A 25,280-nucleotide genomic window follows, 5' to 3' on the forward strand; every position below is an offset into this window, starting at 1 on the left:
TGTTTTTTTATTACTCTTAGAAAACGTAGCGACAAATGTTTGTTACCGGCAAACAAAAATATTTGTTGCGAACAAATTTAAGTTAAAATGTTTGTAGATGCAATCTATTACTTTTATCAATTAACCGATATTGCGATAACGAAATGATAACAGGCAACCTATACGTCAAAAAATGTTTATATATATATATGTTGTGTATATTTATATATATATTTTTTTTTTTTTATTATATTTATTTTTGTTTCGATTATACATTTTTTTCGGATAAATAATTATTTCTACAAAATTATTCAACGTGCATATATATGTATTTTAATATAATTATTTCTCATTTTTTAAAAGACGAACTTTACTATATAAAGTAAGTAATACTTTTGTAATTACGCAATATGAAATAATATTTCGTAATATTGCGTCATTACACATTTTTTTCAGAATCTTTTTCATCATTAACAATTATAAGTTTCGTATAATCTACCATTAAAAAAATGACGAATGATTATATTAACATACACGTATATAGAAATAATTATAATACATTTTCCAATTTTCTAGATTTCTTAAAATTGCATTCAATAAAAACGCTAAAAAAAAAAAGAAAAAAGGAACTTATAAATGGAAACGTTCTTGTGATACGGTCACATAGGTATTAAATAATTATAATAATAATAATAATGCATACATGGTTTATTTATCGCATGCTTCGCGAGAAACTTTTAATTTCGTGCATCGCGTTAAACATCTTATCGATAAATCGCTGTTTTGTACTTCTGTAATGGCACAGGAATAAATACACAATTGCAGGATGATAAAAAAAAAAACAATCGTCGATAGTGAACATTACTATTAAGGGGGAAAGCGAATAGAAGTTATACGCGATATAAAACTATTATTAAAATCATAACATTTGGGATAGATTCTTGTACTTTTACCAACGGAAATCTAACTCTGTGCTATAATAATCATCCTTAAAGTTAACAGTATATATCTGATCTCTGTATCCTTTTACAGGTTCTTCGATCTCCTTATAGACTCGTGAATTTTTAGATAGTCTCCTTAGTGCATACTATACGCAGAAAATAGACTTCATTCGGAATTATAGACCGCAGGTACACACATATGAGTACCTCCCGCCCGACGATCGACGTCGGTATGCCCAAGAGGTGGTAAGTATCAATATAACGTAGCATTTGTACATTTATAGTTTGGCGAAAGTGTAAGTTCAATCCTGTACTCGCGTACGCGTTACGTCGTCCTCTACGAATACGAATATTAGTCAAGCGCGAGGGTTAAATAAAGGATCGAGCGTCAGGCATTCTCTGCGAAACAAACGACATTATAATTTAAACGAGATCACAATGGATAATACTGCTTCGTTTACGCCTTCCCTCGTGCACGAGGAAAGGAGTGGACTTGGGAGGTAGGCGGAAAATCGAGTTCTGCGCAAAGCTCAGATCTTCGTACGTTTTCATTGGAACGTTATCAGCGCCCGCTTGAATCCGCGATTACGCGCACCCGTTGCTTCTTCAAACGGTGCACGATCGCGATTCCTATTTCCGCCAATTTCCGCAGGGATCACTAAACTATGATTACGAATCATTTACAATCTAGGCGCAATAAATAAACGGTAAAATTAACGGACAAGCGAAAAAGAGGGAGGATGAATACTGATGCGATTTCGGTTTCCTGATCGAATTCGTTAGATAGAGAGATAGCGGGCTTATTTTACTATATCAATTATGTAAACTTCAGCAACTTTTAACATTTATATTGCCAGCCGCGACTGGCTAAACGAGGACAAATAAGCGAAAGAAAAAAAAAAAAAAAAAAAAGACTGACGAAATAACTTAACGAATGACTGTTGATTAAAGGTCGCATATAATAAAGCTAAAATATATCGGATCTGGAGTTCTTTTTCGCATGCCGAGGCGCGAATTTCATTTCAGCAAGCGAAGCTCATTAGTCTGCACCTGAAAGATTAACGTCGTTATTATCAATTCGCAATTTGGTAATTGTATAAACTTTACTTCGACTGCAACCTTTCAAATTACAGTCGCGATGAAGAAAGAAATCCGATTAATTAATCCGGATAATTATCGTTGTATTTTAATAGCGTAAATAAGAGGGATCGGAAAAATCCCACCGTTTCTTACTGTTCAATCTTCTTGTGATCCACGGAACAAAGAGTTATTCCCTTCGGTCCACCCATTTGGGCTGGATGCTGCGGACCGTTCGCGGGTGTTCTTTATACCGGATCTCACGATTCTGTCAGCGTCCGATACCGATCTCTTGCCGATGCTCTCGAGAAAGCGACGATTCTCGTCGACCTGCCGTTGATCCTGCAGCGCCTTCCTGCGAGCCAGCTCCAGCAGGACTCTTTGCCTGAGCACGTCCAAATTATTGACGATCGACAGAGATCCGATCCTCTTAGTGCGCATCACATCTGACCCGAGATCATTCTCCGAATTCAGCATTTCGTCCTATTGAACGTAAGTAGCATTGTCACAATTAATCTCTCAAATGTTGGGAACGGAGAAACAGAAACTGAGCCGATAGAATTAGCTGGTTGTTATTAAAATCATATAATCGTTATATGTATAGGAAATAACAAACTATTTTAAACGCGCGTAGTCGCGATAAAAGGATATATTTACGTCGTACGCGAGCGCATATTTCAAAAGTAAAAATAAAGTGCTTTAATTAACGCGTAAGTTATCTGAGAACTTTGTCCTGCTTTAAATAATACGATTAGATTAGAGTAATATAAAATTTTTATGAACATCTCGCTGCGCGAACGCTAACAATGTGTAACAAAACATTGTCAGCTGTCGCATTACATTATTATAGTTGGTCAACCGTGCTAACAAGCTTCCTAATCTTATCAACCATATGTTGAAACTTCAACAAAAGTTGTGACAAAATTTTTGAGCTTTCTTAACTTCGATAAGCTTCTTTTCCACCGAGTACTATATTAAACTTAATTTTTTTTTTCTTCTCTTTCTTTGTATAAAAATATATTTTTCGGAAAAGAATGCAATTTATTAAAAAATATATTTTAAAAAATTAAAAGAAGAAAAAAAAAACATTTACGGCAAAAAATAAAGATTTAATATGCGATACATTACGTACAATTAAATATAATAGTTTTAATAAGATAAAATAAATTTTTTTATAATTATGCACGCAGCGTACGCTGCAGATAATCGTTAAAACACTTAACATTTGGCATTACAAACAACTATCTATATTATTAACATTTAACATTAAGCACCTCGGTAATTAATTTGACAATTAAAGTTCCGTAACGTGGATCATTTTGCATCCGGACAAAGACTCGAGCGAGATAACTCCTTCGTGAATACGTAGGTATTAAGGGTAATTTAAAATTTACATGCCTCTGCGTACCTACAATTTACTGTGTGACGTCTTTCCGAGTACGACGTTGCTAGGTACTTTTACTTTACCGCGCTTTTACGTTGCGTTTTATGTTTCCACGGTTCATATATAGCAATTTTACGGTCGTATGTTCCATTGCACATTCGCGCGAAACAATTCTTTCGAAACGGTGTTTCTTTTTTTTTTTTTTTCTCCCCCTCCTTTCTCCTTTCCCCCTGGCTTTTCACCGCGTAGAAAAACAGGCTGATCGATTTGTGCAATTGTCACGGGAATCGCGAAGTCACCCGCTGCGGAAGTGACGGCCGAAAGTACGTGAAGCCCGTCGGGGCGGAAGTTTCGCGAGGAGCTTTGAAACTTATACTACACAATGCACCGAACCAGAAAATACGTGCTTACAGAGCCAGGAGAAGAGGGAATAATGAATGCACATGAATAATGAAGGCACCTGCCACCACCAGGTCGTCGTGTAATATTGCTGCTTTCACGCGGCGCGCCTCGAGCGAATAACAAAATTCCAGGATGCGCGCCGCGAGCTTCTCATTACATCTATCTGTCGCGGCTGCAGCGTTTCCAACGATAAGTAACGTACCGGGCGATTTTCGCCAATGAACGCGGATGCTCTCGAGTCGTGCATTTATTTGCAAAGTTATTCTCGAATGGGGGGGAGGTTTTCGGATGCTGCGAAAACGCCACGTCGAGAAAAACAGCGACGCTGAAAGTCGAAAAAAATCGTTGTTGCCTCTCTCGAAATGTCAGGCTCGGCGATAAATGGACGGGAATTTATGTTACGTACAAAAATAACTCGCTGAGTAAGATTTATCCATGAATAATGGAAACGATAATTTTTTTCTTTTTTCTCTCTCTCTCTCTTTTTTTTTTCTTCTCCGTTATCACGCGAGATTACATTATCGCCCAAGTTTTTCTCGCCGCGCGCCAGCTTTCTCGAAGATAATCTCAAAGAAATGATAGATTTACCGTAGTGCAAACATCGTGACATAATATTTCTGGCCGGGGTAGACACAAGTATTTCGGCATTGTCAGCTTTCACGTTGTAGTACGAAGAATAATGTGCACGGGTGTTTTGAATTTTTATTGGAACGAAAAGTGCGCGCGCGAGAAGCCGCGAATAAAGGGAGAGATCCTCGAGGGTTGAAATCTATCCGGGCTTGCAAAGAAGACGGCGCACAGCCGTACGGGAAATAAGGAGAAACGGCAAATCCTCTGTAACGTGACGTGAGATCCTCCCCGTTTGTGCAGAGACCGAGGAACGTCTAGCTCCATTCATGACATCCGCGTTCTCGATTCGCAACGCCCGCGTTTTGCGCCGTTTTCCGTTATTTTCCGATACTGGACCGCGTTGCGTTTTCATCTGCGCGCGGGTGACGGTCGATTGCAGCACGCGTTAACTATTCAAAATGCAAAACGTACGTAAACTAAACGATCCGACGTGTGTCGACGCGCGTTTTCCCCGACACAATGCCGTTTGTACATTTCGAAACGCGTTATTCCGTTTCGCGAGAGAGCGCGATTTCCCGCGCGCCCACGTTGAAGCTTGTCGCGGGATTATTGACGCGCTCTTATCGCGGCGGATCCATATATCTCTTCCTCTTAAAGTGCGCGAAACAACGTGTCTTTATTTCCTAATTACGCAACACGTTCGTAATTCCGCACGGACGTTATTATTTTATTCGAGACAACGTACCTCCAATTCTGGTATTCTTTGATCGATCAACAGGAAAATTTTAGGACGATTGTCCAACATGTCTCTTCTTTCGTACGACGACAAAGCGGCGGAACTTGCGAGGCCGATTATCGTCGTCGACGCCAAGATACCAAGTAGTATCATCGTGTAGGAAGAATGTAAATTAATAACGTTCATCTGAAACATATCATTGAAAAATACTTTTGAATGGTATTACATTTATACGAAATTATTAGTTATTGATAATCAATAGTATTTCCAAACTTATGTATTAATCGCCGCCGCTGCGTAAATAAGTTTAATGACGTCGATACGAAATGACAAACATTTTCACGGGGTATAGACGTTGTCATCATTGTCGTTACCGCCGTCGTCGTTGTCGTCATCGTCTGGGTCCATTAACACCAAGGGGCTTAATTTACCGTTCGTAATTTAGAGCTACCGTTCCGCTTTTCAATTACATGCTACGAGTCAACCGGCGACTCGATTTCACGTCTTGATTCCAGACTAGTTTCGCTCTATCACTATCTTTTCTTTCTAGTATTGTGTTTAAATTCGTCATGTAACTTTTTAGCCCCGGACCGAGATTGGTGCACCGGTCAAAGAGGATTAGGTATCTTGTTATTAAAGTACTGTATAACAAGCCGTGCGGCTTGTTCGTTAGAGAACTCGGACAATTAGTAGACAACGTGAACGTTAAAAGAAACCTGTAAAAGGAATCTATGCAGTAAAGGCAAAATTATTTTATTTTCGCTTCTTTTTTGTAGTAAATTGAACATTATTGACAACATCTTGAAAAATAAAATAGAAAAAAGATTTTTAATGCTTCTAAAAATTAAGGAGATATTGATTTTTAATTTATGAAGAAGAAGATATATTAAATTATTTAATTTGAAAACAAGATTAATACGTAAGGATATTTCTTTTTATTTTATTTTATTTTATTTTAAATTAAATTTTAAGCAGCGAAATTACGTAGAATATAACGATGCCCTTTTACCTATCGTAACAATTATAATTGACTACTTTAAAGATTAATAACGAAATGGACGATGCAAATATGATATATGTCACGTGTAGTTAAGCAGTAATTTAATAAATGCACTAACAACGATTGATTAAACTATCGATAATGTTGCATTAATCAATATTATAAAAGCGCGATATTACAATATCTTTTCACTTAGGCTTTCAATAAAATTATTAATTAAATTAATAAATAATTAATTATTATAAATTGTAGTACCAGAAATATACTCGGCGTTAAATACATTAATGTGTAATGTTATAACCACACATTTTTTTTTAATTGTTGAACTAAAGACAATTGTAAATTAATTTTATTAGTTTTATAGTTTGTAAAGTTTTTTAGCTAGAATAATCGTTTTTTAGATAGAAATCTGATTTTGCAAAGAGTTACGACGATTCTTTCTAGCTGGTCCGCCGGTATGCAAATAACGGTGCGAATTCGAGGAGATTGTTGTTCTATCGTAACGGAGTTATCGTGGTAAATTTATGCAGAAATGTGAATCGCATTACGTTCTCGTTATCTGCGGGGCGGAGCCGACCAGCACGTTATTTATGTAAATGCCTGTCAATTGAATGGCACATGAATGAAGGAGAATTACGTCTGTAATGACGTACGATTTCAAAAATATAAATTAACGCAAGATATTCCGAGCTCTTGCACGCCACTCTTCCCGAAATATCCCCAAACCCTTTAAGCTTTTGTCAGCTTCTGGCGTTTATTGTAGTTCCATAAGCTAGGCGGCTTGAAATTATCAAATATTTGGGATCCGTGGCGAACAAAGTATCACAGTTTTGAACGAAATCCCTCTGATATTTTCAAATAAAATTAAATGACAATTTCCGTAAGCTGTAGACATAATGCATATTTTATACTTTAAATGTAATATCCTGACGCGTGACGGAAGCCTCCTTTGCCGGATTGCACAATTCACGCTTGTTCTTTTATAGGTATTTTTGATTATTAGGCAAATTTTTATTCTAACAAGTAACAATTTTCTTTTACGTGCATTTATATTTCATACGTCAATCAATATTTAGCTTTAAAATCCTAATTTTTGAATATTTTTAAACGTACATACATGCAATGCGTATATTTGTTAAAAAATATACAAAGCTAAAGAGAAGTCTAATCACGATACAGTAACAATAGGAAATCCATTTGTATGGAAATTTATTTTCAACAGAACAGTTTTTCGGACACTATTCATTAAAAAAAAAATTAACAAACTATACAAGGAAGGGTGAAAAAGGAAGATAATTGATATCGAATGGACGAATAACATATCATTTGATAAAACACTAAATATTACAAAGCGTGCACGATTTGCATTTACTCTCCCTTTTTCAACGTTAAAAAAAAAAGAAAAAAAAAACTGTTTTACATTTAATTATTTTCAGCGACAAACTACAGATATATATACGTACGTACACGTTACATACTGAATAAAACTCACGATACATTTAATTTAGCATTTGATTAATATTTCGTATAATATTTTACGTATCGTTTCTTTTATAACGTTTGAAATTTCGTGCCGTAAAGTTACTAGCTGGCACGCAGCGGGACATGCGCGCCGCTGATGCGCAGTGCCTCGCTACGGCTCGCTAATAGTCCCTTCCCGTCCTTTCCCCTTGCGACCGCCGACCACGCAACACGTAGCAGCATCTGAGAAGCGACGGGACGTTCGCGCGAGCAGCGGCACGCATATTTGACCACCGACAGGTGCAGCCTCGACGAAAATGACCTGTTCACACTCTGTGCACGGAGAGCAGTAAAGCTCACTTATTTTTTTCCTTTAAGTAAGTCGCATCGCCATTTATTCGTGAATTATGTTCGCTTCTTCGGACCGTCTCGCGTAATTGCGGGATTAATCGATTGAGATTCACGCCGATGAGTCTCTTAACGAGCTGATCGACGATCTGTTTTATTAGTTTTAGCTGCCGATTGCGTTTCTGCCGGCTGTGGAATATTTTGCGTAACACGCTGTCGCTGCGTAGAGGTCGAACGGGCGGCGCGTGATGTTCGCGAAGTTGCATATGACGGTCGACCATTGAGGCTACCTTCGAGCAGCTGGTCTTTATGAGGGTCGAAATGTTTGTACCTTTATACATTTTTATTGAGTATCGGCAACTTGATTTCTCATTAATCTAGTACGATTCTTGTTCTCGTTTTAGGGTCTGGTGTACCGAAGTACCGTGTACCGGCCCATTGCGAACATTCTGGCAGAAAGCGGAAGCCTCGGAAAGCCATGGAGCAGCCCCAAGATAATTATCATTTTATTTTTCTTTGTATAAAATTGATAGCAGGCAGCGAAAGCGAGTTACGTTGTCGACATGTATCTTTCCTTTCGTGATCGAGTTAATGTATTCGCGTCTCCGGCGTGATTAGGTTAATCCACGAATAATTAATTTTAGACCCTCTTCGATCAGTCTCCTAATGAACTGACCGTAAGTTAAGTTGTATTATTATTAACGGAGTCTCCGCCGACCAGAAATTCCCGCATACAGCCGGCGAATAGGATCCTTTGTATTATTTAAAATTAATTGTCGGTCAGTTCGATCGAAGTGAGACTCGATGCGACGAGCATCGCGATGTATTCGGCAATTAAAACTGTATGATACATTGACGGTAATAGTAAATTTCATATTCGACATAAATTCTTTTCCGTACGCGTTATCGTAATGGGAGGAGGGGAGAAGGGAAGGACAGAGAGTTAAAGCGCTAGCGACGCACGTAGAGTCATTTAGAGTGTGTGCATGTAAACAGGTTGCGTGGTGTTCTCTGTTACCTTGGAATTCCAGCCGCCGATCAAGTGCGCACGGTTATGAATGTTATTTACGTGGCGAAAAAAAATACTTTAACTTATTTCGTAAAAGGATTTGCTGATGCGATTGTTATTTCCGGGATCAATGTACACACATACCGAGTACGTATGAAGCGAATACTTTGCACGGAAGTTACAATTACTTAGATTATTTAATTCTTCTGTTTTATTTATTTGTTCTGGTACATTGGTCACTTGATTTTTAACCGCATAGTAATTCGCTTCATGAGTACGATTGCGTCGCGGTGGTAAGAGCGAAGTATTTTTAGAATGTTAATTAACTGTGGTGTTAATCATGTCAAACCATGTATTTAAGATAAAGGAGGAGACACTAAACTCTCGTTGCCACCGAAGGAGAATCTGGCCCGTTATTCTGAGAGGAGGAGGAGGTCTAGGACAGACATCAGGCATCAGCGGAGCAACCCAGGAGTGAGTTTCTTTTATTTTCTAAATTTAAGCATTTTTTTGTGTTCTTTTGGATCGTTTTATTATTTTAACAATGATTAATTGTAGAATAATTAGTGAAGGAGTTAAGACAATTTTTTTTTCTTTTTTTCTTTTGCGTAAAGAAAATTAATATTAAATATCTATTTGCGAACGGTATATTAAAAGTACGTGAATTAATTTTTTAATACAGTAATATTACTTTGGACATTTGTATAATTTAATCTGTATTTTTCTGTTGCAGTATCATCTTTATAACTCCGCTGTTCATCGTACAAGTAGGAAATACTTTTCTTTTTAAATGTCAGTGGTTTTAGAAACTGCTGATTACGCGTAACAATATTAAAAAATATTTCCATAAATCGCGAGCTCAGGATAATCCGCGTAAATCGGACACTTCGCGTAAATCGCGTGTTTCGCGTAAATTGTAATTTTCTAGTAGTATTAACAGTAGTAGTAGTAGTAGTATTAATAGTACTAAAAGTAGTTAGTCTATATCAATTGACTGTACATAATTTATCTGTGTATCGATATCGCCGATTAACGGAATAAACGAACCACGGGGTTCGTCGCGAATACCGCAAAAGTAATCGCGCGACCGAAACTAATATAAATTTTAAGAACGGGTGTGCCGTAAGTATCGCGCGAGTAATTATTTGTGATTAATTCGCGCGCGTATCTGCGTGTCGCGAGTGACCTGTGGATGTCGTGACCAGTAGACCTGAGTTCTGAGAGGAGGAGCAGGTCCAGGATGGACATCGGGCATCGGCGGAGCAACGATTGGGTAACTATCTATTTTTAATTATATTAAAGTAATTATTTTTTATATTTTTTTTTCTATTTTGTTCGGCTAATTTTATTATTTGAAAAATAATTAAAGAATGATTCCAAAAGAAAAGATATTAATACTTTGAAGAATGTTCTTTTTATAAAAATGTTTTCAAAAAATTAATAATTATATTACATTAAATATATTTTTTTTTATTAAATTAAAGTCGCGTGTTAGAAATTATATTTTAAATCCATAATTATTATTTTGTACATGTTTTTTTCATTCTTGTTTTTATTTGTGTGTTACAGATATCATCTTGCCATGGCATCATCGTAGCTGAACTCCGCCCGCGTCGCATCTAATGTGAGTCGTTTTTTTCTTTTTACAAGGCAACGAATTTATGAGAAACTATTGCAATATATATTTAATTATAATAATTAATAGCTGTACAGTTTGAAAATATACACCTCGTAGATTCGTTGTCTACAAAAGTAGAAGTAGCGTAGTTTGAAAAGTAGTTATTCGCAAGTGGAGAGACGATTCGTCTTTCTTAGCCACTTGCGGCTCAGTCGACATTCTCAGCCACTTGCGGCACAGTCGACATTATCAGCCACTTGCGGCATAGTCGACATTATCAGCCACTTGCGGCACAGTCGATATTTTCGACTTTCCAATTTACAATAAATATCGTTTCTTAATTCGTTTTCCGTACCGTTTTAAATTTATTCTGTTAAACAATTAAACTAAAATAACTATAGGAATTAAATCGTTGCGAGATTATTAAAGACATTTATCGCGCAGTATTAACTGTGCTAAGTTAATGAGTCCCCAAGCGATTATTTTACAGCGCGATAGAACCTTTTTTTTCTAATTTTAGTTTGATTTATTGCATTTGTATATTAGTTTAGAATTAAAATCAAAATTATTTATCGTATTTGTATATTAATATACTCCGTTTTTTAAGTGCTCAATTGTTTTGAATTACAAATATTCATTTAAATGGCTTTTTTTTACATTGAACATAATCTGTGAAGTTAATAAAATTTTTTTTTTTAATAGAAAATGTAGAGTATTGGTTTATGATTTATAATCTTTTTTTCAGAGATTTTTAAAATATAAACGTTTTATATCTAAGCAAATATCTATTTTAATATTTTCGACATTTTTGTAATTCAAAGATAATAACAAGATACTTCTAACTCTATATTATTTTTAGTGATGTTATTCTTTGATTTTTCAATAAAATCTCGCGTGTCAAAATTATTAAAGTATTATTTTTGCCTTCGTAAAAATATCACGTATCACAATGTATTTTTTATATATTAAATTTTCTGTCGCTGTCGTCGCGAATTCGTTAAAACGAGTAATATCAATTGTAATCAGAAGTAGAACGAGTAACTTTATAGTCCGACATATGAGGCATCGCTTCAAATTATATCTGCACTTTCTCTACGAACAAATTTAAACATAACGAAAACAAAATTTATATTAAATCCAAATATTAAACAGAAGAGACATTTAAATGTTTAATTTGAGTTCTTTTTTTTTCTTCTTTTAATTAAAAGTAAAAATTATAAAATAAATATCGTTGGAGTTATTATATTAAAATTACGATATACAAATGCAAATTTTATAACGAGCAATGAATACAGTAATGAGTTATTTAACACGATAATTTTACACCGGCTTCACTGTTCACCCACATGTGCCTTAAATAACCTAATCGGCATTTTCATTCAACCTCAATAAAGGGTAATACCACCTGCTCTGATCAATCTCGATAATCTGCATATTGTTCTTTCCGACTCATTTGTCAAAGGTGAAAAAATTAGGGGGGTATAAAAATTATCTGACTCTCGTATTGTTCTTTAGTAATTCTTGAATTTTTTTTTTTTTTTTATTATTATAGAATATTGCATAATGTAAACTAATTATTTTGTCTCTGATGTAATCCGATATAATATCGGTAAACATTGACCGGACGAAATAATTAGTTTGCATTGTTACCTATACATAATCGAGCTGCGTTTCATATTATATTATCGGGGGGGAATATAATCTCGAAAGGAATATCGGTTCTTAAGACAACACGAGGTGACATCGCCTTGATGAAAGAACGTGATTCATTGAGCGGTCCATTTCAACTCCATGTATTATCAATGATATTCTCATTTTCATAAATAATAATCTGAAAGTTTTTAATATTAAAGCACGATGGCTAGATTGTGAATTTTGTGTATCATGCGCAAAGCTGCGCAACGCGAATGTAATTTTACATATTTGTGATTTACTGGATTTAAATTTTGACGGTCCCGATGATAGGTTATTTGCAGAACGTAATGTTTTTTATTTTTTTCTTTCTTTTTAACTCGACGGTCATTTTTCAATTTGATCCGCGGCTAAAAGCGGGTGATTTGAGCTTGCTGACGACACGACTTGCGATATAAGCGTTAATATCAGCTGCCAATCAATTATATCGATGACTGAAGTACAAGAGAAGGATCGTAATCATTTTGATTCGTAGTCAGAAAAAAAAAAACGGAATTCTATCAGCGTTAAATGTCACGCGTCAAAAGTTTGACATACGCAGGCGTATATAAAAAAAACATCTAAAAAAAATAGGTATATATTCAGTCAAAAAAATATTTTTTTTAATTTTCTAACATATTTGAATTAGAGCAAAAAAAGAGAACATTTAAGAAACACAAGAGTAATATTAATTTAAGCGCGAGAAAAATATTTGTAGAAACAGAAAAGATTTTAACGTTATTTTATAATATTTTGAAAGGTTCAGTACGGTGGAACGAGATAATATTGTAAAATACTAGTGTACGTACATTATTTTGTCTATATGAGAAATGTACATTTTCGTAAGATTAAAGTAAATCTTTATTTAATTATCATCTTGAACATTATTATTACGTGCTGTTGTAAAATTCTACGAGCACTCGCGTTATATCGAATTTCAGAATACTTTACGAGACAAGGAAATTACTTATATAAGAACAAAAATGAATATTATTAGTGCAGATACGACATTATTATTAGAAACAAATATGTGCAAGAAAATGTCACTTCGCGTAATAAAGACGTTAGTATATATTTTTTTTTTTTTCTAAGTAAAACGAAAGAAAATAATGTCAGGAAACAAATTAAGATGTAAATTAAGGGAAAAGATATAGGCGGTGTTTAATGTAGCGTGACGTTCTAAAAAATGACAGTCTTATTCGAATGTCGCCGGTGTGTTGAAGTGTCAAAGGAGCATTATGTTAAATAATAGCGCGATGACGTGTCATTTGCTACCTAATGTTCTCGCATGTATTCTTGCATGTGGACGATGTATTTAGAACTAGGTAATTTCTTTTATTTCTGACAATGAAATGTATATTATAAGGGATGTTTAACATTACGTCACGGTAAATGTCATTTTGTCTGTACTTCGTGTTTTAATCTGGAATCTTACTAGTAACTCTGCTCAACATTTTTGTCGAAAAACATTTTAACTAATAATCCTCTTTTCTTTTATGAACAATTATATTAGAATAAATAGTACAAATTTAAGAAATATAAGGTATACTATTGGAATAATATATGAGGAATCGTATGTGCAGATTAGAGTATTGAAATAATATGTCTCGTGAACAAAAAAATAAAGAAAAATAAAAGAAAAAAATGCAGAAGCAATCGAAATTAAAAATTATTATCAATTATTGTTTTTGTTAAAATTTTAGAGCTTATTAAAATTAAAATATAGTGATAGCTCTCGGGCATCGATATATTTTTATTTTAGTTAATACAGGAGTACGTAAAGTTTTTAATATCGCTAACTTTAGTATTATATCTTTTGTAAAACAGTTATAAGTCCGTCACAAGCTGTTTTTTCATTCGCGTGTTAAAGATCCATTCAGTAAAGTCAGCAAGCTCTTTCACAAAGGGAAATCTGGTTTGTTCGTTCGTTCATTCATTCATCACTTTACCAGTGACACGTAGTGCCGCCGCACTTTAATTCCGGAGCGTCGCTTTAATGAGCGATGCGGTCGCCGACGCGGCGATTGAACTTAACTTAACGGCCACCTTTGAAGTGGCTAAATAATTTCTTTATTCGCTCTATCATCTCACTTTTAATTATTCTGTACGGCACATTCAGTTCGGTGGAAATATAATTTATAATTACATAAAGTTTCTCGTAAAAAAATTCTCTTAATTTTTGTTTTTTAAATATGAAAAAAATCTCTTCTTTTATTTCGAAATTTTTTTACACGTTTAAGGCTTTGTAAATAAATGTCTCAGAATAATTCACGTTATTGCGCTCAATCATTACTACGTTAATATAAATATTCGCAAAGAGACTAATGAGAATTTAATGCACAGGGAAAAGCTTTATACATTGTCGTTGCACTCGTCACTGACTTCTTTCGTCGCGAATAGATCTTAAATTCGATCCGATGAATTTTTAACAAAACATTTCCTTAATATACGTACAGAATATCAAGCAATTTAATTTCACGAGTCTCGTCCCTTCAATGTGGCGATCAATCGGAATTAAGTTAGCGTGGCGACACCCATTACTCGTCGAATAATGAAATAAACGTCGAAATACGAAATACGCTAATTGTCAGAAATAATATTCGGTTTCGAAACGCGATTCGTGACATCTGTATCTCGACATTTTGCGGGAATAGGGCTGCCTACGATGTTAATTCCAGTTTGCATACAATATGATCCACATTGTCATTATTTGCGGACGGATGAATTAAGGATCAAAGGTGGAAGCATAACGGGCCACATATATGCTGTATTAAGGTTCACGAGAGAGATATATATATACTCAAGTATAAGCATTTCCCACAGGTATTTTTGTAGTACAAAATACCGCGCACGCTTTGGTGAGAATAACATTGGTTTAACTAGTTGCGAAAGTATTCGGAGTTAGACGCCGATAGAAACGTGACCGACAATGTAATAAGTATGTTACTGCGAGCAAACAAAAGATCTAAGAAATAATATTTTACTTTTAATCGACATAATAATCATTAAAATAATAATGAAAGAAAAGTTCTAAATAGAAAATTTAGGATAAAATTGAAATAATATTTATTACGCAAGTTAATCGTGTGAAACATAAACGAGAAGTGGTGAGAAAATAACTAAATAATTCTTCGCGTAAAGTAATATAAAATTAAGTTACGTAGCGCGGAGCATATTGTTCGGTCGTCGCAAAAATTATTGCTTAAAATGAGCTTGCGCGAAGCCGCACATTATGCATACAATTGGTTTTGTGTTTACGTGTTTTATGACTTCACATGCATATAATGAAACTCTCCTCTATTTTTATATTTTTTTTATTTCTTTTTTTTTTTCGCACACTCAACTAAACCAATTGTCAGCAGTATATATCATCACCGAATAACCTTTCGTTTCTCGTTCGTTGCATTCACTCGAGCAAAAGAAACCATAAAAGAAATTTCGTCCTCGAGGGTAACTCAATGCGTTTTTTTCTTCATAAAAGACGCGCTTGCTTGCGAAATATCGCGAGAACGAAATTGGGAGGAAAGAAAGGAGAACTGGATTGATCGATGGTAACGTAAGACGATCGAGACGCAACTTTCTGCAGGGTCAACGATCGAGTTTAACATGGGTAGAGACGATAAACGGGCGATGTGTCACAAATTACTTCGATATTCAAGCGCGTCAGATTGATTTCCTCGCGATGACAAAATATGAAGTAAGATAAAAACTAAGCTAAGAGGTTAGAAATTTACACGTGAACTTCCAAGAAAACATGCAACGTAGATAACTTTACTTGACATTTAATTTCCCCCGGAATCTCACTTTGATAAAATTTTTTAACGGGCTGAAACGCAGACAGGTTCGTTACATCTCAGAAATTACGAAGACGATATTCGATTAAACTTCCGCTTAAGACCGTAAATTGGCGAAAGACTCGACAGAATGATGAAAATGTGGAGAATTTGAAATATACTCGACATTTCCGTCGTGTCTTTGCTGCGCGCTTCTTCTATTGTGCAATCGAGCAAATGGAGATCCAAAAAAAAAAAAAAGAAAAAAAGGAAACAGATTATTGCGACGCGAAAAGACGCGAGATCAATTTATTAACTCCAACCAGGTTCGGTGCCTTCTTTTTGTAAGAATTTGAAAGAAACTTAGGGAAACGATTCAGGAGAACCTCGCGTCTCGTAAAAATTAACGCGCGTGCAATTGCAATTAAAATTCGTTGTAAATTCCGCTTTCTCAACGGGCCACCAATTTCGAAATACTCTCGTGATCGTTTCGGTATCGATTATCTGTTAACAACGGCATTGCGCGCAAACACTACACGCACGTATGTACGTACATACGTGCACTTCATCCCCCCGTGTGATGCCGAACGATTCTCCTCGTAAAATGATAAGCAAAGACATAGAGCGCCTCGATAATCATGATGTGTGCTTACAACGTCACGGTTTGATTTGCGACTATACGACAATAATTTTTTTTTTTTTTTTTTTCATTACGCATTTTCCTGCGACGAGCGATAAACCTTTATCATTCTTAATATATAAGCGAAGTAGCTTCTCTTGTAAGCGGCGGAAAAGAGAATTTACAACTCGTCTTGCAAAAGACGCGAGGCGTAGGTAGCGGAAAAGATAAATAAATTTGCAGTTTGCACGGGAACGTTAACATTTTTTAAGTATTCATCTGTAGGTACTTTAAGCATTTTACGGGTGAATGCGCGGAATGGAGCCCGCCGAGTTATTTAAAATAAATACAGCTGGGGAAGATTGACTTGTGTGTTTCTAAAGATCGCGAGTGGGTGCTTACAGTCCCTTTGAGTCGACTTATTAAATATGAACTAAACGAAACATTGAAGATAGAATCTATTTCATATTACGTACAGTAAAAAGTAATTATAGTATTTAATTAAACATATTTAAAAGCATACATATATATTGCGTAGAAACTAGAAAACTAGAAAATTATTATTTAACGTAGAAACTAATAAAACTTTTGAAATTTACTAACTGCTGGTTAATTTTCAAATTTTGTATGCGGTATAAGAACAATTTCAAAGCGAGGCTTTAATCAACCAATAACGATGAATAAATAAAATTCAGAAAGTCTGCGGACTGTAGGAAAAGTTTGGTTCATGTACGTGATTAAATATTAAATAGATATTATTTGTTGGAAATTAATGTTGCGATTCAGGATTATATTGTCGGGCCTGCTAAACCTAAAACCTAAATGACTAACGGAATTAACTTAATCAGAATTTCGCGTCGAAATGGGAAGTGAAATTCTGGGTAATGTCGATACTAACTGACAGGCATCTTCGGCACGTGTGTTACACTATTATTAGAGTGGTCATTAACTAGCGTTCAGTGGACGATACGATTGCTCTCAGATCATTATCTAATTGACGTAACTAACTCAATCATCTTCGAATAATGACGATTTAACAACGGCGCCAAGAAAATGATAAGCCAACGCTCATTAAATGAGTGTAAATCTAATTAAAACTTATATCGTCGCTTATCCATCTCGTTGATTAGTGTTAACACACCAGGCGAGTTTCGCAAAAAAAAAAAAGAGAAAAAAAAACATTTCTAAAACCGGCTCGATGTCGAAAAGCGCATTAGATCGCTTTACGAGGGTAATATCCGCCTTGACGAATATTTAATTCAATTGAAAATACTAACGAGAAAATTCCATTAGGCTTTGTTGTAGTTGATATCGATTTTTCTTTTATTTTCATTGTGAAAATGAAATTAAAAATATGGAGAAGTGAGTAAACTGTCACAATTTCGCGCGATATCGCCCAGTTGCTCGGGAATTTGCGCAACTGCCGTACAAATATCTTTTGATTGGAATGTCGGTATCTATTTGTTTGTTTTTCTTTTTTTTTTTTTCGTTTTTTTATTTTAAGAAACGCGTATACTTTTCGCAACAAAGGTGCAAGCGGGGGAGTCGGTTTATTGCTATTCGATCGTACCTTACGCACTTTCGTCGGTGGTGCTTCCAGCGTGGGCCGGTATTGAACTTGTCATTATCGTCGCGTCTGTCGATGACTGCGAATGCGAGAAGTTTACAAGCGGAGAGGAGTGACCATCGCGCGACATAAACGTCAAAGATAGCGGCGATTTCAGCTCTTCGGCGCCGGTTACGCAGATAAAGCCTGCGGGCAAGCGCCGGCTTTAGCCGCGGCGACAGCCTTCGGGTGTAATTGCTTCTAATTTTACACACTTTTATCGTTTATCGTCGTCGCCGATTCTTTTTCTGTCCTCCGTTGGCGCTACGCATCCGCCGCCGGTCGCCCCCGGAAAGCCGGCCGCGCGATTTGTATTCGCGATAAATAGCACGTGGTACCCATTGTACGCCGCTCTAATTACATATCGGCGAGACGATGAGAAATCGGGGACTCTCGCCAGGCGGCCGTGCAAAAATCGTCCGGCGAACGGCGACATTTTTGCCAAGATAACAGCCGCCAATTGCGCGCGGACGTCTGAAAGCTCGCAGCTGTAAAATGGAACGCGCGTGCACCCTCTCACCCTTATACGCGCAAGACGCACGTTTCGAAAAATTTCGCGATATCTAACGGAGATATTAGAGCGAATGTGCGCCGGACGCGGTGACTAGGTTCGCAAATAAGAACTTTTAAAAGCGCGCTGTAAGAAAATGTGAATATTTTGCAAAGCGAATTGCGACAATGAGCAGAGATTGTACGTACGTGACGCAATAAAGCAACACGCTTTGTTCTTTTAATAAAAACAGTATTCTCTGCGTCTTTTGGGTATAACAGAACTGGAAATTTCGCTACTCCTGTATTTCGTTATCAATTTACGCAACAGAGAACACACGTAACACGAAAATCTATCATCGCGATAGATTCTTTCGACGAAAAAGAAAAGAAAAAAAAAATCCGATAATAGGATTTCTCTGTATAATTTCTTCGTCGGTGAATTGTTGAAGTTTTGCAAAGCGCATTTCCGCGAAAGCACCTTAGCGGCTGGTGTCTTAAAATGTCAAAAAAAAAAAAAATGCTTATTCATTTTTCAATCCAATCGTGATAATAAAACGCGGAGTGAAAGCTGCAATTGTGCAGTTTTGCTTACGGACAATTAGGCGTGTGGACTCGTCGAAAATTAGGTCAACGATTCTAACGATACCCCCTCGCCGCTGTGCAGACATTTCAGCGTTACGCAATTAAGCTAAATAAATAGATAAACGAGGTAAATAAGATTTTGATCGATCACGGCTACTTCTCGTAATCTCGCGAAAGGCTTCTTTTTATCTCTTATCGCGATCCGTCATTTGAACGTCACGTTATCATTGATAATCCTGATTACATTCATCCTTTTCTGCACGCACGCCACGTGCGCTGATTGTGTTGAACTGTATGTTGCCGTGGGTTTATCGTAATGCATCTAGAAAATCAGTTTAGCCGATTGCATGGTGGATAATCTGTGCGGTTATTAGCTATAATAAGCCGCGGTGGTTCAATTATATTCCCCCCTTTGGGCTCATATACACACATATTCGGTAGATTTCTATTAGAAATGGGCTAATTATTTTGTATTAATTCCAACACGATTCTCCGTCTTGTATTTTTATTTAACGCGAAACATTTAAATTAATACAGTATCTCCTCCACATTTTTGTTCAAACCACTATGTCGCTAGATTTTTTTGTTCCGATATAGAAAAAAAAAAAGAAAAAAAAATACTTCTCTTAGGTAGAATATTATAAAATGACAATTTATAAAATATATTAGAGAAAAATATTTTAATAATATAAAACTCGATTAACCTTCACGCGATTAAATAGCAAAAGATCAAGTTTAAAAAGATTAGTCACTCGTACGTAAAAGCTGATAAATGTTTCACATTTAATTAATTAAATAAAAGGGGTTCTTTTATTTATTCTTTTTTTTTTTTTTTAAATGTCACGCTCTTTTTCATATTTCTCGTATGGAATAACGATTGTCTTTTGTTGAGAGAAAGGTACATATCTGTATTTCTGTTATAATATTATTTTATATGAGTGTTTAACTTCAATCGTTAACCGCGAACGTATTGCAAACGGCAACGGATTTTTACTTGAATTTAATGCACCGTAAAAGATCAACAGAAACGCGAGGGCGGTAACAAGAGGAGAAAAAAAGAAAAAATTGCGCGAGGGAAATCATTGAAATTACAAATAGTATCATCGTATACGCGTATACGATGGAGTATAGCAAACTAATCTTCGCATTCATGAGATATTCTCGGAGATGTAGGGCGACGAGAGCGTCATACCTCGAACAGAACTCAGAATATGTTTTGAATTTTGTTGCGTGATCAATTCGATGCAATATCACCATCGAGAACTCGAATTAAAATTTTATTTTCCAGCTAGATTTATTAGACCTATGCGCACGTTGGATAAAATCATATCTAGATTTCGGATCGTTGCGCTCGCAGCAGGCGAAATTAAATCTTAACTTCGAAAATTGAAACCAAACCGCTATGTGTACGCAAAACTCTCCATCAATTTTTACATGAGTTTCGAAAACGAAATATAAATAAATGACGAAACTTGTGCTTTATATTAAAGAACTCTTCTCTTCTTTTTTTATAAAAAAAAAAAGAATATTTTCCTAACTTTAAACTTCTAAATACCAATATTTTTTTTTATTAATGTATTAATTTGTTTCAAGGTATAAATAATATATTTTAACGTACATAAAAAGAAGTGGAATTGTTTTACAATAATTAGATCAAGCTAGTTTATTTAAAATTTTGTAAAGTAATAAAGTTACTCCAACTTGATACATATTAATCGATCACAGTGAAGTGATCGATTATTGTTCACCTTAGAGAATTCTATAGAAAAGCCGAGCTTTTAATGTTTTATGAACATTTTATGGATTACTTAAAATAGTTACGGGGGAAGTAAAAGGATTCTAATAATAGACGATAAACGTGCTCTACGGAAAATCGGTAGAAAACATTTCGTGGGCCAGGAGTCAAGACGGGGGCGAGAACGATGTACCGAGATCTGTCAAAGCCGACTCGTTGTTGACGCGGAACAATCGCGGTGTTCTACGTATGATTACTCGAGTGGGATTCGAACGTAGCTGCCTATCTCGTTTCTGCACGTCGGATAAGAGATCGATCGTTTAACGCGCTCGAAACTTTCAATGAAAGAGAGTATCTGAGCAAATTATCCTCCGGCACAGATACCGCCGACGCCCGAAAGAAAATCTGATTATTGCTACATAATAATAGATTATATTCAAAGTTTTTTCGCGATATCATCGCGTCAATTATTACACATTATAACCAAGAAATTTTACATTCTAGTTCCCCCGTAATGAGAGACTTGAATTTTACGTTTGATGTAGATCAGGTTACATCCTACTGTAAATTTGAGAAAGGTTACACAAAGCCCGCAATATTCACAGCCGCGGATTTTACGAGGAGTAAACTCTCGTGGCTTACTAGGATCGTTAAACTGTCGAAAAGTTTGAACAATAAAGAAAGTATAAACGTAATTCTTATAAATCACAAATTTTGCCTTCCGCATCTAATTATACCGAATAAAAGCAAAACTTATATATTTATAGCAAGCGTATCTCTGCCCGTCTAAATAACTCGATACCAACAACTTTTTTTCCTCTGTGTCCGATTAAAAAAAAAAGAAGAAAAAAAATTAATTAGCTATGCCACAAATAATTTCATTTCTTATTCGAATTTGTTGCGAGCGCAATAACTGAAATCTGATTATTGCGAAACCGCGGCTTATTCGCAGCGGATTGATATTTTATCACAATTTCGTATTTAAAAATATCAGCCAAGTTTAAGAGATTGCTCAATTCTGTGTAATAAACGCTTATAGTGCAAAACAAATAAAGATAAATCTGTATTCGCACGTTTAGCGAGCGTTTTATTGCGCCCGTATTTGTTAAATTAACGAACAGGCGAAATATATACATCGATCGGAAGCCTACGCGGACGAAATTTGGGTGAGCACGGAATCCCGTAGTTGAGAACGATAAATACGAATGAGAGATAGGTAATAAAAGAGAGGTAGCTATGAGATGATGGTGAAAATAATACACGTAAAAATCGTGAAATCCGGATGAATCATGGAGTAATATCAAAGGATTCAATATACTCGACATATCTCGTGAGAACATCGTATCTGTTTAGTTTAGTTTATCTATATACCCTCGCTTAATTAAAAAAAGAGAGAGAGAGAGAGAGAACTGTAAATTTTCACCGTCAGGTATTTCATAACTGCATTTGCCTCGCAGAATTGTCGAGATCTGTTTAATTTCGCCTATCAAATAATTATGAGTCAACCTATGAGAGCGTGATAATGATTCATCGACCTCGGGCCAGCTGTTGAATTTATCCTTCGAATATAATCCCTTTCTAATTACAATTTAGTACCGTCAATATCTGAACGAATAAATAATGTTATGTTAATAATCGTAATCGTGAGCTTGTATGTAATTAATAATCGCTAATAATTATACAAAGATAACGTGTTTGCTTACGATTTCACGTTACATATGATTACATCTGCGTATACACAATATATTTTAGGCTAATCGAATAACACGTAAGACTTTGGCATTTAACGACATTGTTAACATCATTATTTTATAAGAATCTTATCTTTAATTAATTAATTCGACTTGCCCGGCTCGCTCGCGATTATTGTAAGAAAATATTGAAAGAACACTTTCTCTCGCTCGAGCACAAAGAGCAAATAGAAATATAAAAAGAACCCTTTCGGATAACCGGACTTATGCAAACTGCACAGAGGGCAGATCTTTGATAAGCGAGGAAATAATATTACGGCGAGCATTAATGAAAAGGAGAATGGAAAGAAACGAGAGGCGTTGAATATCAAAACGAAGAAAATTAATTATTTGAGAAAAAAGAAAACAAAAAGGTGGTAATAGAAAACGAAACCTATTTGTTTCACTAATTCAATGTTTCAATTTGATATTTAATTCGATGTACGCGAAATCGCGCTATGCGGATTATCGCGTAAGAGCGCCTCTGACCACCGCAATTAAATATCGTATTAGTTGATAATATCATTTATTGAGTTGTTATTAATTAGGTACAAACGCGCCCCTGCGCCCTTACTGCGAAGCGCGTATTTTTAGTATTAATAATCGTGTTTGTACAATACTCGCACGTGTGCGCGCTCGCATGTGCCGCTTTCCGTAAAACTATGTGGAAAGTGTAATTGAAATGAATCGGGCTGACAGCGGGATGACGACGGTGAATATAACAACGCCGGGGTACTATTCTACATTCGTTTCCGCTTTCCCGGATTACGTTCTCGATTTTTTTTACATTAACCGGGGATTAAAGCGCGTGCGAGTCGACGCGTTGAATTGTCATCTAAATATTTCTGACTGGCGTTAACATATCGGTAAAGTGTAAAGGTTGAATTTGCACAATAAGCGGTGACGCGATTTATTGGATTATCGCCATCGATCGGCACAAATAAATTTTATTATTTATACCGCTCGGTAAACGACTGATCGATCGATCGCGTGACGCGCGCAAATAGACAAGTTTACACGTTTATTTTACTATTGCTGAAAAATTTTGCCGGCCTGGTCAAATAGAGCGCGAAATAATATTGCCACTAGATCGCGGCAAAAAAAAAAGGGGGAACCGTCGGTCGCTTTTAATTAAAAAAACATATTTTTTTTAAATTACTCCGATGCTTAGTCTCGTCTGATACAGAACTCGTTGAGGGGGAGGAAGGGGAGGAAAAATACGATAAAGCTATTGCGCCAATTTAATAACTCTTCCGTTAAATCATAAATCACTAACAGGATAACGGGCGACTGTTAAAACTGTTCCCGAGGCGCGTCAAATTGCAACAAACTTCTTTAATATCATCACGAGTTACTTATCTGCACAGATAAGAAGTAACGTCAAACATCCCGCGCAGTTTCCGCTATCGCGCGTTACTCGCGTGAATTGGCAGAATGCTGATTGTCGTAATACCGAAGTCGGATGTCGTAATATGCACCGAGGAAATAAAACCCGTCGAAGGTGAACGGGGAAGAGATCCGGCCGTTGCCCAGAATTTCGCTAAGTCACGTTATACCACAATCCCGTCGTCGGGGAGAGCCCACGATTTAAAAAAAAAAAAAAGAAAAAAAGTAATGAGAGAGAAGTCTCGAGATTGCACTTACTTGTTGAATTCACAGAACTTCCGTGAGAGACTCCCGGAAGTCCGGTAAGATCCCTCAAAAGCGGCGAGTGCTCGCAACCCGTCTGGCGAGAATCGGAAATAATTCGCGCGAGTAAAAATTCTCTCCCTTCGGCGGAGACGCGGAGGCGCGGAAGGGCCGATGACTTCCGGCTGCGATAAAGTCGCCGACGCTCGAGCCGACGTGGGTAGGCTCCGCTCGGCTCGAACTGACGGGGCGGAATAAAGTCCGGGGTTGAGTTTAGCAGCTGGTGGCTGAACGGTACCTGGACGGGGCGCTTTTAACAGGTGGTACGCGCGCGACGGAGTTCCTCACGGTCCAGAGTGCTAACGACGTATGACGTCGACGGTACGGTGCGAGAGGGCTTTTATAGCCGGTCGGTGCCGTCCGACCCGACTCGATCCGTCTCCACTCGACTCGGCGCGACCTTCCTACCTCCTGCTTGCTCGGGAGACTCTTGGCCCTATCATCTGATTTGTCATTGCATCCTCCAGACGCCTCGTCCCGTTTCTCTCTCCGCGCCTCACCACCTTGTTACATAAAATCCGTAAAATATGGACGTCATTTGTAAATTTTTAAACACGAGTTACGTTACCGAATTCTTTCACAAAATAATAAGAGATCGATTTGACTGGGACATGGGTAATTTTCTTGTAATTTTGGGCAATATTTTTTTTTTCTTTTATTTTTTATTTTTTTTTTATTATACGTATTTTGTTGGAAAACTTTTTTTTTAAAAAAGGAAATTTTAAATTATCGTATATAAAATATTAATCTACATGCTATTAATATGTAAAAAATTATGTATTAATAACAATAACGATGATATACATGTACATATTTTAACATATATAACTGTTTTTTTTTTTAATAACTTTTAACTCT

General features: G+C 36.2%; 1 protein-coding gene across 1 annotated transcript; it reads right to left on the reverse strand.

Annotated features, from left to right (window-relative positions):
• Positions 1–669: 669 nt before the first annotated feature.
• Positions 670–24,972, reverse strand: Dh44 (diuretic hormone 44). The gene is made up of 4 exons (XM_070668556.1): positions 24,378–24,972; positions 5,099–5,275; positions 2,154–2,480; positions 670–1,970 (listed from the first exon to the last, which is right to left on the reverse strand). Exons 2-3 carry the CDS (start codon positions 5,273–5,275, stop codon positions 2,157–2,159), a joined length of 501 nt encoding a protein of 166 aa, XP_070524657.1. The 5' UTR covers positions 24,378–24,972; the 3' UTR covers positions 670–1,970; positions 2,154–2,156.
• Between the last annotated feature and the right edge of the window lie 308 nt (positions 24,973–25,280).

Source organism: Cardiocondyla obscurior, linkage group LG17 (genome assembly GCF_019399895.1).
Source record: "Cardiocondyla obscurior isolate alpha-2009 linkage group LG17, Cobs3.1, whole genome shotgun sequence".
Taxonomy (NCBI): Eukaryota; Metazoa; Arthropoda; class Insecta; order Hymenoptera; family Formicidae; genus Cardiocondyla; species Cardiocondyla obscurior.

Bases quoted from the DNA above. Each gene is read 5' to 3' on its own strand.
- Dh44 (XM_070668556.1), bottom strand. From the start codon at position 5,275: ATGAACGTTATTAATTTACATTCTTCCTACACGATGATACTACTTGGT. The intron at 2,481-5,098 runs GTACGTTGTCTC...TACGTTCAATAG, and splicing joins AAAGAATACCAGAATTGGAG to GACGAAATGCTGAATTCGGA.